Source organism: Tenrec ecaudatus, chromosome 8, assembly GCF_050624435.1.
Source record: "Tenrec ecaudatus isolate mTenEca1 chromosome 8, mTenEca1.hap1, whole genome shotgun sequence".
Lineage (NCBI taxonomy): Eukaryota > Metazoa > Chordata > Mammalia > Afrosoricida > Tenrecidae > Tenrec > Tenrec ecaudatus.
The window spans coordinates 145,963,957-145,978,984 of record NC_134537.1 but is presented as its reverse complement, the minus strand read 5'-3'; the positions used below and the strand labels follow the sequence as shown (position 1 = coordinate 145,978,984).

Below are 15,028 nucleotides of genomic sequence, written 5' to 3'. Positions count from 1 at the left end.
TCTGAAAAACAAACAGACCTGTCTTGGAAATTTTCCAGCCAGAATCTCTGCCCCCCTACGGAAAGGATGGAGAGACTTTGTCTTATTTTAGACGTGTTGTCAAGAGAGACCAGTCCCTGGAGAAGGACATCATGGTTGGTAAAGGAAAGGGGGAACGAAAAAGAGGAAGGTCCTCACTGAGATGGACTGACCCAGTGGCGGCAACAATGGGCTTCAGCACAGGAGCACTGGTGAAGTTGGCGCGGAACCAGGCCATGGTTCCCTCGGTTGTGCTTAAGGTTCCCAAGGGTTGGAACCCCCTGACTGGCAGGCAGCTAGCAACTGCATTCCCAGCTCTAGGATTTTATCATCATAGCTGTGCACATGCATTTAATAATAAGGTTTTTTTTAATGTTAAGGATCGTTCAATAGATAGTATCCTACTATCTAACATAAACTATTGAACACTGTCGTTGCCTTCTTTTCCCATTGCCATTTGATTATTACTTAATGAATCTGAGTCCTTTAAGTTTTTATGACACGTGAATGAATTTCTCCTTCGTGTTTATTTCGACTTTCGCCACTATCGCTCTAGTTCTGTGTCCCTGCAAATAGATGATAGTTGTCACTTACTAGCTTTTGTACCTTTGCCAGTACCAGCCTCAATCCATTTAGTAGACCATCACTAATTCCAAGTTACATAGAAAAAAACAACCCAGTCATACTTAGAAGGTGCCCTGGTGGCATAGTGGTTATGCATTGGGCTGCGATCCTCATGGTCGGGAGTTCAAAACTACCAGCAGTTCTGCAGGGAGAAAGACTAGGCTTGCTACTCCTGTGAACAGTTACCGTCTCAGATACCCACAGGGGGTCGCGATGGACCAGCATTGACTTGATAGCAGTGTGTTTGGTTTGGGTTTGGAGATCAGTCATCTGTAGATGCTTCAGCCGAGCATCTTTGGTTGTCACGTGCCAAAACTAAACTGAACACAGAAGACTGGCCATTTCTCTTTTTTTTGGCGTCCCTGGGTGGGCTCGAACTGGCCATTTCAAAGAACTGGGATAGAAACTGGGGAGCATTGGGAACCAGGCAGACACTGTCTCGTGTCTGCACTCATGGGATTTCCACAACAGGAGCCCAGACCTAGTTGCTAAAGCCCCTGAGGGGGAACCAAAGTTGTTATTCTCCACATCTAGATTTGTAAGAGACGTGGCCCGATTGCTCCACCTGGGTCAGGTCTTCATGCCGTGTCGAGTGCTCTTTGGCTGTAAGGTAGGGGTCTACCACCCGTTGCCTTGGCACAAGAGTCAATCTTTGAACAAATGTTTCCCCAGTTCCTCTCATCTCTATTGTCTTCTTGTTTAGTTAATACTTATCTTCATTAATAGAAGCTTTAGCCAGTACTTATTCCAATTTTTAGTAGTCAAATAAAATACACAGGAGCATGTCTTAAACTTCTGGGGTAACCCTTACAGATTTAAGGAGCCCTGGTGGCATAGTGGGTTACACGTTGGCCTGCTAACTCCAAGGTTAGCAGTTCAAAACTACCCATCACTCTGCAAGAGAAAAATGAGGCTTTCTACTAAAGATTTAGAGCAGCGGTCGCGACCTCTTTGGGGGGGTTGAATGACCCTTTCACAGGGGTTGCCTGATTCATAACAGTAGCAAAATGACAGTGATGAAGTAGCAACGAAAATAATTTTATGGTTGGAGGTCACCATAACATGAGGAACTGTATTAAAGGGTCACAGCATTAGGAAGGCGGGGAACCACTGATTTAGTCTTGGAAACCCACAAGGGCAGTTCTACCTTGTGCTATAGGATCACTGTGAATCAGCATCAACCCGATGGTGATGAGTTTGCTGGGTTTTTTGCTATTATAGATTTAATTAGATGCAGTGATTTTAATGAATTGATTACGGCAATTCTGCATCTTGAGGGATATGCCACATATCATTATATCCAAAGTAGACTTTATTTTTTCTTTCACATTTTTGCATCTCTGCAATAGGGATGTGTCCTATAATCCGTTGGCCCTGAGATAGTCAGAACATATATACACTCGGGTATATGCAGACCCGACTAGCAGTTGAGGCACCACAAAAACTGCATTAAAAATGTGCCGGAAACTCGGCTTATTCGTAAGTATATTCGTGAGTGTACATGGTAACTGCTTTCGCCTTAGCACCTGCCACTACACTTGCAGCCAGGTTCTCGGCTGGCTGTGTGAGGACCACCCCCGAGAGTAGGACGCTTTTGAAGGAATCCGCATCACCGGCACAGCCGGTGGCGCAAAGGATTGTGTGGCAAGCTCTGTATGTGGACGACTGAGTCACATGATTCCGGATAGTGGGGTGTTTAAAAATTTTCAGGAATACCTTAACCATCTTAATCTACTTAACATTTTTCCTGATACACAAGCATGAGAGTGATATGATAACTATTTAGGCCTAAATTTGGGGAAAACATTATTTCAGTAAATAGTTAAAAATTTAATATTTTGCCTTAGTTTGATTGACATAAAGTAATGATGGGTCCTAAATCAGTGAGTGGCCCCTTAGTTTTGATGACCTGTGGCTGCACCTCTCTCTCTCTCTCTCTCTCTCTCTCTCTCTCTCTCTCTCTCTCTCTGGCCTCCTTCTCTTCTGCCCACCACCCAGAGGTGCTTCTAGCCTCAAGATTGGTTGTTCAGATCTGCTTGGAATTCTGCAGGAGGAAGAGGAGGGTGGCTATTTATAGTCTAGCGTCTGTGAAGCTTTAGAATCTTGGAAACTGTAGGGCTGCTCTCCTCGGTGCAGGGTCTCTGAGATGGCTCGCGGGCAACAAGGTTTTCTCCGTAGTCAGATGAGCTTAACTTTGAAGCACCTTCCAGGTCACAGTGATTGTGTTGCATTAGAATGACTTAACCCTGTGCTCACTGTACCCGCCAAAACGTTCCACCTCACTGACCTTAAGGATAACGGAATAACATCAGAAACTGCACATTTATGTATGTATTTTACGAATTATATTTGAAGCACAGCATGACCTGGCATTGAAGAATTGTAACCTGTTTTGTGCAGAATCATATTTTGGGTTATTTCTGATGAGTTAGAGATAGATGGATCAGCTTTCCATTCTAGAAAATTCTAGACAGATACAAAAGCAATGAGAAACTTAATGAACTTCCATTATTTTAAAGGAAATTGCAGGCTTCCTATAAATATTTCAGTAAGTATCTCTAAGCATTAAGGACTTTTTTAAAAATGGAACTATAATACATTTTCACACCCACAAAGCTTAACAGTACTTCCTAACCTTTCAAAGTCGCCCACATGATTAGTTCGTGAAATGAGTGCTCTATGTATCAACATGCCAGATACCTTTGTCAGCATTTAGTGCCAGAAATCAGTTTGTCCACATGCTCATACAATTACATGAACAGTTTGTGCTTTTCTCCAGGGTAAGCCACGTCAAAGATTTCATCGAAAAATCCCAAGGATCTCAAAGAAGCGCTCCCTTTTCCCTGGCAACGGCGCTTCCCGTCCTCAGGTTGCTGGATGAAGCCCTCACTCTGGAAGAAGCAGATGTGCACAATGCCGTCGTCATCCAGAGACTGCAGAGAACAGCCGAGCCTTTTGGAGGGCTTTCCTAGCTCGGGCTTTATAGACTCAGCGCGAGGGTAACGGAGGAGGGATGGTTCTCAGTGCACATGCCAACCGAAATGGAGGATAAGAAAGGTCAAATTCCCTGGACTTCTGGTTCAAGTCCTACTTCCTTCGGAGGATATTTTTAATAAACACAAGTTTGTCAAGGAAAATACAACTAGAAACGGTTTTCTTTGCACTTTTCCCAAAAGGATTTTCAAAGGGAATATACTTATTTTGTAATACTAATTAATAAGTATAAGGTATACGATGGGGCTTCATAATGGAATGAAAAAGTAATGGATTTTTTTTCTCATGAAATTTTTGAAGCCGCCTTCTATTGTAACAACTGTATCACTTAGAATCTTAAAATGGTATACATTAGTAAACATGCTCATGCACTGAAAATAGTATTTATTACCTTCTCGATTGGCAGGGATTAAAATATTAGCTGTCTCAGATTTTAAAAAGGTCAGTACATTAAAAGTCAAATATTGTGGGCTAATTCTTTGATAAGTGATACAATTAGATGGTTGGAAGGCAATATTTTCAACACAGCTGAACCTGAGCCTCAAAATATTCTCAATATTCATTCTCCTGTGGCCAAACACACTCAAATATTAGTCTGACAACAGTACCTAAGATACGTTTTCATTTAGGAATAGAATTGCATGGCGAAGTGCACGCCTTCTCGTCGCCTGTGCACCTTTTCACCTTTTCTAAAAGCGTGGCCTTTGTTTTAGTTGTTTTCTCTCCAGGAACACCGCCGTCCTCCTCCTGTTTTCTTTTTGGAAATCAGAGCTTTGTTTTCAGCTGACTTTTGAGCTTCTTCATTCACTTGGCAACACTTAGTAATGTCTGTGTTGTCACATTGTTAGTGGTTTAAATTTCTTTTTAAATCATTTTGTTAGGGGCTTGTACAGCTTTGATCACAATCCATACATATCTCCATTGTATCAAGCACATTTGTACATATGTTGCCATCATCATTTTCAAAGCATTTTCTTTCTACTTGAGACCTTCGTATCAGCTCATTTACCCCCCCTTACCTCCCTCATGAACCCTTTATCATTTATAAATGTTTTTTTTCAATAGTGGGTTTAATTTTAAAATCACATCACAAAGTATTTTTCTTACTCTGAGACAGCAGAGTCAACCAGTGTGTTCTTCAAAGGGTTGTTCTGTTGCCACCAACGAAACCCTGGTTTTTATCTGAGACGTAACTAATACCAGTTAGATCTTGGTCTTTCAATGTCAGATTAGGTTTTCTTGCCTGAAAATGATAAAACGCTTAAGAGGCTTTTTTGTCATTGGTCTACTGAAGCAGATTTTAAAATGAGTGATGTGTTGTCAGGAGACCCTGGAAACTGTCATCATGGTTGGTAATGGTGAGGGTCAATGAGAAAGGGGAAGGTGGGAGGGAGGGGGCAAAGAGGAGCTGATGCCAAGGGTTTAAGTAGGAAGAAAATGATGATGGCAACATACGTACAAATGTTACGGATTGTTATAAGAGGCCCCAACAAAATGACTTAAGTTTAAAAAAAGAAAAAGAGCAAGCTGCTCAACACGATGAACGGGCACGAGGGCTGCCCCAGTGAGCTCGATCGGACCCATGGCGAGGCGGCCCTGGCCCAGGCAGTGTTGCGTTGTGGTCGGAGACGTAGGGTCACTCTGAATGGTGGCAAACGAGGCTTCTCCCAACAGAACTACATTCAGGGACCCAGGCACTCAGGCGCAGTGCCTGCTGCTGGTAGGGCTGCCAGGGCCCTGGTGTCGTAGAAAACACTTCTGACCTTTTGTCCTGGTGGCTTCTGTCTATCCGTACCGCTGTATTAGCAATGCCACCCCTTTGACAGCATCCCTCCAGTGGCAATCCGCCTGTTTTGCATGAACATAAATAACATGGGAATAGCTGTTTCACCAGACAGAAGTGAGAAAAGTCGATTGCAATATATACATATATATGTCCTTGCTGCCTGGCTTTAAGACAGGTAGATTCTTGTATCTGCTTCTACATTCAATCTTTTGCAATGTCACGCATCACAGAGCCCCAGAAAATGCTGCTGTACACTCATGAATGAGTGAAAATAACTTCTTGGTTTGACTATGAAAATATCTTGGACGTTATCAAACCCACTGCCGTGAGGTCGATTCTGACACCAGATAGGGTTTTCGGGGTTCTAAATCCCCAGCTTTATCTTTTTCCTTCTCAGTGACTGGTGGGTTTGAACCACTGGCCTCGTGGTTAGCAGTTAGTTCAATGCTTACCTAACAGCATCACCGGGGCTTCGGTTGCACCTTGCAGCCACCCTGGAAGTATCAGGATCACCCAGGAGTCCCTAGAACCACACCTTGGGAACCTAGCTGACTGGCAGAACCCCTCAGGAGCTTTTCAGAAATGCCCCTGCCTGCCACTTCCCACTCATTCTGCTCCATTGTATTTCCACTGGGTCCCACTGCCCTACATCTTTTAAGGGATTCTTAAGGATGTGGTCAGAGACCTACGCTGATAAATTCTGTACTAAGCCTCCACCTTAACAAATTGTAACCTGCCTTCCCCATAGGCCACAGAGTCCCTGCTGAAATCTACCTGTGGATTCCCACCCACGCACTTGCTCTTAGAGAAGGCCCTCTTTAACCTGGACCGACTCAGGCTGGCAGTACGTTCCCTCCTGTAAGTGAGGCCAAGGCTGGGATGTTGAAATAACGTTTTTATTAGAGGCTCAGGCACCTCAAAAGGGAATTGTACAACAGCTCAGTGGCTCACCTTGTAGCATTAGGTCTGATGTTTGCCTCCTGCTTTGCCCAGCACCCTGCCTTCCATTGTTTGTTTGTTTGTTTGTTTTGGGGGGAGAAAGGGAGAACAATGGAGAGAGCCATTTTCATCCTCAGCCTTGAGAACTGGCTCAGGGAAATGTGTACTGTCAGTGACGTTTGTAGCCATTCTTGAGCACCATCTAGAGTGAAAAAAGTGATCGCATTCTCCTAAAAAGTATAATCAATGGACTTCCAGATACAGAAAGTAACAATTACTGACATTTGCAAAAGAATCTAAAGTGTTTCGTAGAAGTGTTATTTTTAAGCATTTATTTTATCGTTTGCATTATCAGAAGATGCTTCCCTTATATTTGTATAGGGACCATGTATTGGGAACGTGCTTTGTGTACATGTGGGAAAGCCACCAGGAGGTATGGTGGGGATTTTGTGTGTGTACACATGGAATACACCCTGTTGAGAGGTCCGATAGAGAAGGCCTGTTAGCGGCAAGAATCCTCAGTTTTGAAACAGAAATTTTATTAGTGCCGATACTATTCTCAAAGGTTTTCTAACTTGAGAACCACTCACTAAAGCTTTCTGCCAGGAAGTTTAAAAGTTGTAAATTGGGGGCGGGGGGCCTGGGGATATATAGATACAGATATATATATATAGATATATATACATATATATGTACATACTATATACATCCATACCTATACACACACAATTAAAGGTATGGAATTCTCAAATAGGCTGACTTTGAAAACGTCCTTCCATGGAAAGGAAATCTTGAAGAAAAACAAACATTTTAGATGTGGATTTCAAATTTACTTAAATAGATGTTTCAAAACTCCTCTATTTCCTAAAAATCAGTGCTGTGGCTAAAATAGAGAAATGCAAATTCCATTGTGCTGGTTACTATGCAGTTGCGGGCTTATAGTGATGTTTTTAATACTTCTGTCAGTGTGGGGGATTTTTTCACTGTTTCAGTGTTGAAAATATGCTATCGTGTGCATCTTTCAGTGCCTTAAATTATTTTGAAAACAATTCTTTCCTAGTGCTTGAACTGTTTTCTTAAAGATGTAAAACTGCTCATTAAAAAGACCTGTGAAACAGTTACACTTGTGATGAGATAGTTCTGTAAGGCTGCATTTGCCTTTTTGTCAGCAGCCCTCTGTGGGAACCACTGACATTCAATGGATGTCTCTGTGTCCCATACGTTCACCAATGTCACTTTCATTTAAATCTCAGAAAAGTCCACATTTTACCTTTTCAATCTTCTCTTAATGGCTCTGTGTTGTTGCTTAAAGCAGTCTTGGTCTCCTGAACTGAAGTAACATGAGGGCTCCTCAGAAGGGTTTGCATCTCTGTCTTTTCCTGGATGGAAAATGGACATTACAAACCGTTTCACTCTAACATTGCTAGAAGTGGCTCCTGTTAGTCACGGCTGGGACGTGGGTCTCCGTCATTTGTTGCAAAGGTACTGTTTTACACATGCGCTTCCTATTCACGTAGAAAAGTATAAAATGTCGATATGGGGAAAATGTTTAAACTACCTGCTATTCCACCCCCAAAGGGAACCACTGTTGCCATATTGATGTGCAGCCTTTAGGATTGTTTTGATCTTTTTCTTCTTTCCTTGTATCTTCTGTTTTAATCAGAGCGCAGGCTTCTTAGTTCATTGTGATTCTTCTGTTTCCCCTCATGAGATTTAACTTATCTTTTTGATCAGAAACTCCATTAGACATGTAGCAGTCACTAGACTCATACTGATTGATAATAGCTGTTAGAACAAATGTCTTTCTCTTTTAATTACCTTTCTGTGCAGACAAAGTTTGCTTTTCAACAGTACACTTGTGGCGGTACACAAACAAAGGGCCGGTACTGCAAGTGACTATTGATTAGCGAGCTAACAGCACATGAAAATGATGGATCTAAAAGTAGATTGCCCAAAGAAACTTCAGGTTGAGTTTACGCTTAATTGCCAAGGAATTAGATATTTGGCACATGCATCCCCTGCTGTAGGGTTGCAGCGTTTATAGAGTTACAGTCAAGGGCAGTTTGTAGATGGAGGGAGTGAGGCAGGAAATGCAATGATTGGCCTAAGACTGGATAGTACATCCCTTCTAAGGAGTTTCCGTTGTGACGGAAAATCTAACATGATGGCTACAAAATACAACTTCATTTCCCATGCAAACATCCAGGAAGAAGCACTTTTTTTTAAAATTTTCTTTTTAGAAGCACATTTCCTTTTTTAAAAAAATCATTTTATTGGGGGCGCTTCCAGCTCTTATAACATTCTATACATCAATTGTATCAAGCATATTTGTACATAAGTTGCCATCGTCATTTCCCAAACATTTTCTACTTGAGCCTTTGGTATAAGATCCTCTCCCCCCCTCCCCCACCTTCCCACCATCCTGAATCCTTGATCAATTATATATTATTATTATTATTTTGTGTCTTAGATTGTCCATTGTCTTCCTTCACCTACATTTCTGCTATCCATGCTCTTGGGGGGCTATAAATCCAACCTTGTGATGGGCTCCCCCTTCCCCCTCCCTGACCACCCCTCTACCCTCATGATATTGCTACTTCCACTACTGTTCCTGAGGGGGTTAATCTGTCCTGAATTGCATGTGCCCAGAGCTCTTATCTGTATCAATGTGTATTCTCCAGGCTAGCCAGATTTTTAAGGTAGAATGGGTCATGGTAGTTGGGAGGAAGCATTCAGGAACTAGAGAAATGATGTGTGATTTGTGGGTGCTATACTATACCTTGGTTGAATCATTCCTTCTAACCCCTCTGTGGGGGCCAATCCATTTGTCTACAGAGGGGCTTTGGGTTTCCACTCCAATCCCCGAGTTCACATCAATATAGTTGTTTGTTTTGCATCTTTGGCACCTGATCCTGTCAATACCTCATGATCACATAGGAAAGCTTTCTTGGGCTGTAATTCATATACCATACAATTCTCTTATCTTAAAATATACGATTTAATGGTTGTAGAATATGGAGTTAAGTCAAAAGTACTACCAAATCATAGAAGTCTTCACTAAACAGAAATAGCAAACTGTGAAGCTGTTGGCTGAAGGCAGCCCAGCACAGAAGGACTGTGTGAGACCACAACTGTAAGGACAAAAACCAAGACCAAGACTGACTTCCAAAGGGGACCGACTTCAGAGGTTCCCAAGGGAGGGGAGGCTTCAGGAGTGGGGACAGGAAGCAGTGGGCTGGAAGGCTGACAGGAACTGACCTGGGAGAAGAGGAGGGTGGGGCTGCATAGGAGGGAAAGAGACACCAGGAAGTGGTGCTGAGAAGTGGTTTTAACTGCTGGGTGATGGTATGAAATGTAAACCACCACCTGAGTCACAATTTAAACAATTATTTTGAAGAAATGAAGCTATTGGTTCCTAACACAGTCTCCTTCGAGGTCTCTACACTTCTATCGTGGCGTTTCCTTCTCAGCCTTCCCTGAAGAAGCCCATGCCGTCGTGGCATCCTGGGGGACTCACACTGACTTCCTTCTAAATATCCGTTGAGTTTAGGGAGGAAGAAGTCTGGAAGAGCAAGAGCAGGGCAGTAGGGTGGATGGGGTAAGGGTCCCCAAGACAATTCTCATAGCACAGTTCTTGTTGCCCTCACAGAATTGTCCCGATGGGCAAGTCTACATTTTTCTTTTTGTCTTGAGAGGTTTGTGTGCTATGGACCTTTAAAAATGGAATTGTACGCTGTGTGGTCTCGAATTGCTTCTTCCACTTGCCTTACCCTTCAGGGTTCATCCACATAGCTGACATGTCATTCACATAGCTGACATGGGCCTCATCCCTCTTTGTCATTGGTGTCATTTGACAAATGTAACACATCTTGCATATCCATCAGTTGGAAATTTGAATTTGTTCCACCTTCTGGCCATTATGAATAACAGCTAATCATATTAACTTTTAAAAAAGCGGTTGTGGGTTTTTTAAAAAAGATTTTATAGTTTATTAATTCTCTGGTGAAAAATCCACATAACCAGTGCAGATCAAGTCCCTGTAGATGCTTTATTCTTTCTTTTTGCCAGCACCCACGCTGGCCTTTGCAGTCCCCTGACTCTCTTCAGTCTGCTCCTGCGCTCCTTGCGTTGCTTCCTGGAGGTCTTTTTCTTCTCTACAGGCCATGTCTTGCAAGTCTGTGTTTAGGTTCATTTTTCTTTGCATAATCCAAAGAATCGTAAATCATGCCGAAGCCAGTAGTCTTGCCACCACCAAAATGGGTTCTAAATACAAATACAAAAATGACATCTGATGTGGTCTTGTACATTTTGGCTAGTTTTTCACGAATTTCTGTCTTAGGCACTGTTGCTTTCCCAGGGTGAAGGACATCAATGACCATTTGTTTTCGCTGAAGTAGTAGGTTGGTCATGAACTTCCTGGTCCGGATGGTTACCGTGTCATTCATGATGGCACAGAACGTTCAGACAGCCAGAGATGAAAAAAAGCGGTTTTGTTTTTTTAAGCTACACATTTATATCTAGACTTCTGTTTTCATTTATTTTGGGTAGATCAATACCTAGGGTATTTATAAATATCTTGGGTAGATAGATACCTAGGAGTGGAAGTGCTAAGCCTTGTGGTAATACATTTTACTTTTTCAGAAACTATCTCTTTTCCAAACGGGCTCCCATTTGACATTCCTACAAGCAATGTACAAGAGTTCTGATTTCCCTACATTCTTGCCATATTATCTATTGTTTTTATTTCTTATTTAAATTTTAAAAATCATTTTATTGGGGGCTCATACAACTCATCGTAATCCATACATACATCAATTGTATAAAGCACATTGGTACATTCATTGCCCTCATCATTCTCAAAACATCTCTCCACATAAGCCCCTGGTATCAGCTCCTCATTTTTCCCCCTCCCCACCCTCCCCTCCTTCCTGAACCCTTGTTAATTTGTAAATTATTATTTTGTCACATCTTACACTTCCAGCATCTCCCTTCACCCACTTTTCTGTTGCCCGTCCGCGAGGGAGGAGGCTATGTGTAGATCCTTGTCATCGATTCCCCTATTGTTCTCATTAAAGCCAGCCCAGTGGGTGTGAAGTTTTCAGTGTCTGACAGTGTTTTGCTGCTATTGACAAGATTTTCACTGGCTAATTCCTGGCGAGTGAGCAGCCTTAGTCCGTTCTTAGGACAGAGGCTCTGTTGAAACCTGTCTACTTTGGCCAATCCTCTGGTGTTTGGAAAAGCCGCTCTGATAGGTGGACCCACTTGAGGTAGCATGTGATCAGGAACCAATGGTCCTGAAAGAGGTGGAAGCTGCACGGAGGCATTAGCAGAAAACAAGATTGCAGGAATTGATGGGATACCAATTAAAATATTTCAACAAGCCGATGAAGCACTGGACGTACTCCCTCATCTATGCCAAGAAAATTGGGGGACAGCTAGTTGGCCAACCGAGTGGAAGAGGTCCATATTTCTACCCATCCCAAAAGAAGATGACCCAACAGAATGCAACATTACAGAACACCATCAATGATATTGCATGCAAGTAAAATTTTGCTGAAGATCATTCAACAACGGTTGCCACACTGCACTGACAGGGAGCTGCCAAGGTTCAAGCTGGATTTAGAAGACAACATAGAACAAGAGATATTGCTGATGAATCTTGGCAGAAAACAGAATACCAGAAGTTTATGTATGTTTTATTGACTACACAAAGGATCATACAAAGTGGGATCCCCTCTTCTTGCCCCCCCCAAAAAAAAGCTCCACTGGGCAGATCATTAATAGTATGCATTTTTACCCACTAGGTGAGCATCCAGCAACTCACTCTGAGTTAGTGCACCCAGTGGTATTGCCTGAGAAGGTTCTCTCTGGTCACAGTGAATTTTTTTCACAAAAGTAGTTTTGCTTGAACCTCATTTTTTGTGATGCCATTTTAAGAGAACAGCGTGCGACTGTGAAATTTTATTTCCTGCTCAAGAAAAAGGCCGCAGAAACTGGTGATGGTGAACACAGCTGACAAGGACAGTGCTATGGGAAAAACTCAAGTGAACGAGGGGTTTTCTCATTTCAAAAAAGGTGAAATGTCGATTGATGTCAAACCTCGTTCTGACATCCATCATCTTCCCAAGTAGATGAAAATGTGGACTCGGTGCATTTTGGAGTTCATTCCACCAGGTCAGACTATTGATCAGGTTTTCTATTGAAAGGTTCTGAAAAGATCGTGTGACCGTGTGTGACAAAAAAGGCCTCATTAGGGGCAGACGAGGGACTGGTTTTCCACCACGACAACGCACCTGCTCACTCAGCCATCTCAGTGCACCAGTTTTTAACAAAAAACAGTATGCCTCTCTTGCCCACACGTCTTACTCACCAGACCTCACTCTGTGTGACTTTGTTTATGCAAATGCAGAAGGACACGAAAGGACAGCGATTTGCCAGTGTAGAAGAGGTAAAGAAAAAAACAAGGAGGTGCTGTCAGCCGTCCAGATAGTTTGAAAAATGTTTCCAAGAATGGAATCACAGATTTGACAAATACATTAAGTGTAATGGAGAGTACGTTGAAGGTGATAAGGTTGTTTTGTTAAAAAACAAATACATAGCTTTGTGGGGGGAAGTTCATTTTGGGGAGTATACCTTCGTATTTGTGTGGACCATAGCAAATCATGAATATAACCTTGAGAAGAATGGGAATTCCAGAACACTTTGTTGTGCTCATACAGAACCTATAAATGGATCGAGAGGAAGTTGTACGAACAGAGCAAGGAAATGCTACATGGTTTAAAATCAAGAAAGGTGTGTGTGTCAGGCTTGTAAATCTTCCCCATAGTTATTTAGCCTGTATGCTTAGCAAATCATCAGAGAAGCTGGATTATTTGAAAAAGAACTCCACATCAGAATTGGAAAAAGGTTTACTAACAACCTGCAATATACCGATGACACTCGCTTACTTGCTGGGAGTGAGAACTTGAAGCATTTGCTGATGGAGATCAAGGATTTCCGCCGTCAGTATGACTATAACTGAACGTGAAGAAAACCAAAATCCTCACAGCTGAACCAGTGAGTCACATAAGATGGAGAAAAGTTCGAATTTGTCAGGATTTCATCTTGCTTACATACAAAATTAACGCGTATGGAAGCAGCAGTTGAAATTCAGCAACATGCTGCATTGGGTAAATCTGCACAAGAGATTTTTTTTTAGATTTTTTTAAAAGACTTAAAAAAATAAAATATTTTTAAAGAACAAAAAAAGCAAGGATGTTACTTTGAGGTATGACTGAGCTGACCCATAATGTTTTCAATTGCCTCATATGCATGTGAAATTGGACATTAAATAAGGTTGGCCGAAGAATAGCCAATGCATTTGAATTCTGTTGCTGACTAAGAATATTAAAATTACTATGGACTGGCAAAAACAAACAAGCAACTCTGTCTTGGAAGAAGTACAGACAGAATGCTTGAAGAGCCTCTGGCTTTGGATATGCTAGCAGGGAGACCAATCCCTGGGAAAGAGCATCATGCTTGGTAAAATAGAGGCGCAGCAAAATCCAGGAAGACCCTCTAACAAGATGGGTTGGCACAGTGCTATCAATCATGTGCTCAAACATAAGAACAGTATGGGGCTGGCACAGGATGGGCGGGGTTCTGTTCCGTCGTCGGACTTGGATTGGGCTGGCTGGCACCTAACAAAGTGGGTGGGAGGTGGTATTGTGGCTTCAGTTGCATTTCCCCAACAACACTGGGCATCTGAGTTGCGTTTCCCCATCCACGCTGGCATCTGAGCGGGGTCAGTTTCCCTCTCTTCGGGGAGTACTGTCTTCCGTGCCTTTGCCCCAATTTTTAATTGGGTTATACTCGTGTGGGGTTGAGGTATTAGTGTTCCCTCTATTTTGGATACAAGTCCAACGTCAAAGACATGATTCGCCTTTTCACTTTCTGGATGGTGTTCTGTAAAACGCTTACGTTTTACCATCCTGAGTAACTTTTTAAAATCTCTAGTCCTAGCTTCTCTGAAACCATGATTCCTGTTTTCTCATTTCAGCCCTTGGTCTGTGTCCCCCATGTACATCTATGTAGTCTAGGTTACGTACCCCTCTTTACTACCCGACCATTCTGCCGCTGCTTGCCCACAGTTTCCATTTGCCTCTGCTGGAAACTTGGTCACAGACCCTGTGTGACAAGGTGTGACTCGGGCTCCTAGCTCCTAATTTAGCAGTCGGACAGCCGGCTCAGCCACATCCTCAGTTTGTGTACAAGTTGATGGTCTTGCTCTGTTTTCAAAAACAATTTGCCCACCTGCCCCTGCAGAGAGTGTCCGCGCCAACCGCGGGGACCTGAACCCCCAGCCCGCTCACGCCCTCTGCGACTTTCCCCGGAAACGGTCCCCAAAGGACTTGCTGGCCTCTCCCGCCTTCGAATGGGAGCTCGTGGTCTTTTCCTCTTAGGAGAAATGAAACCTGGCTGTCGGCGCGTTTTCCCCGTTTCCCCAAGCGGCCCTCGGGCCAGGCGCCCCGGCAGTGCCCGCCCGGCTCCCGGGGTGCCCGCCCCGCGCCCCGCCCCTCGGCCGGGAGGCCCCCGGGCCCCCGAGGGCTGCGGGGCCAGGGAGTGGGCTCCCTGCGGTGGGCCGATAACGCCAGAGGGTGGCAGCCCGGGCTGGATCGGCCGCGCGCC

At 43.3% G+C, this 15,028-nt stretch overlaps 1 protein-coding gene and 1 pseudogene across 4 annotated transcripts in view; one reads left to right on the top strand and one right to left on the bottom strand.

The window, feature by feature from the left end:
- The window catches only part of UBXN2A (UBX domain protein 2A), a 50,756-nt gene extending 46,965 nt beyond the window's left edge, over positions 1-3,791 (top strand). For all 4 annotated transcript variants that reach the window (XM_075557049.1, XM_075557050.1, XM_075557051.1 and 1 more), the window contains one exon: positions 3,422-3,791. In XM_075557049.1, coding sequence (XP_075413164.1) covers positions 3,422-3,614 — 193 coding nt within the window. In that variant the 3' untranslated portion in view covers positions 3,615-3,791. The remainder of the gene's footprint in view (positions 1-3,421) is intronic.
- A 6,618-nt stretch (positions 3,792-10,409) lies between these two features.
- Positions 10,410-10,813, bottom strand: LOC142455292 (small ribosomal subunit protein eS24 pseudogene; annotated as a pseudogene).
- Positions 10,814-15,028: the final 4,215 nt, after the last annotated feature.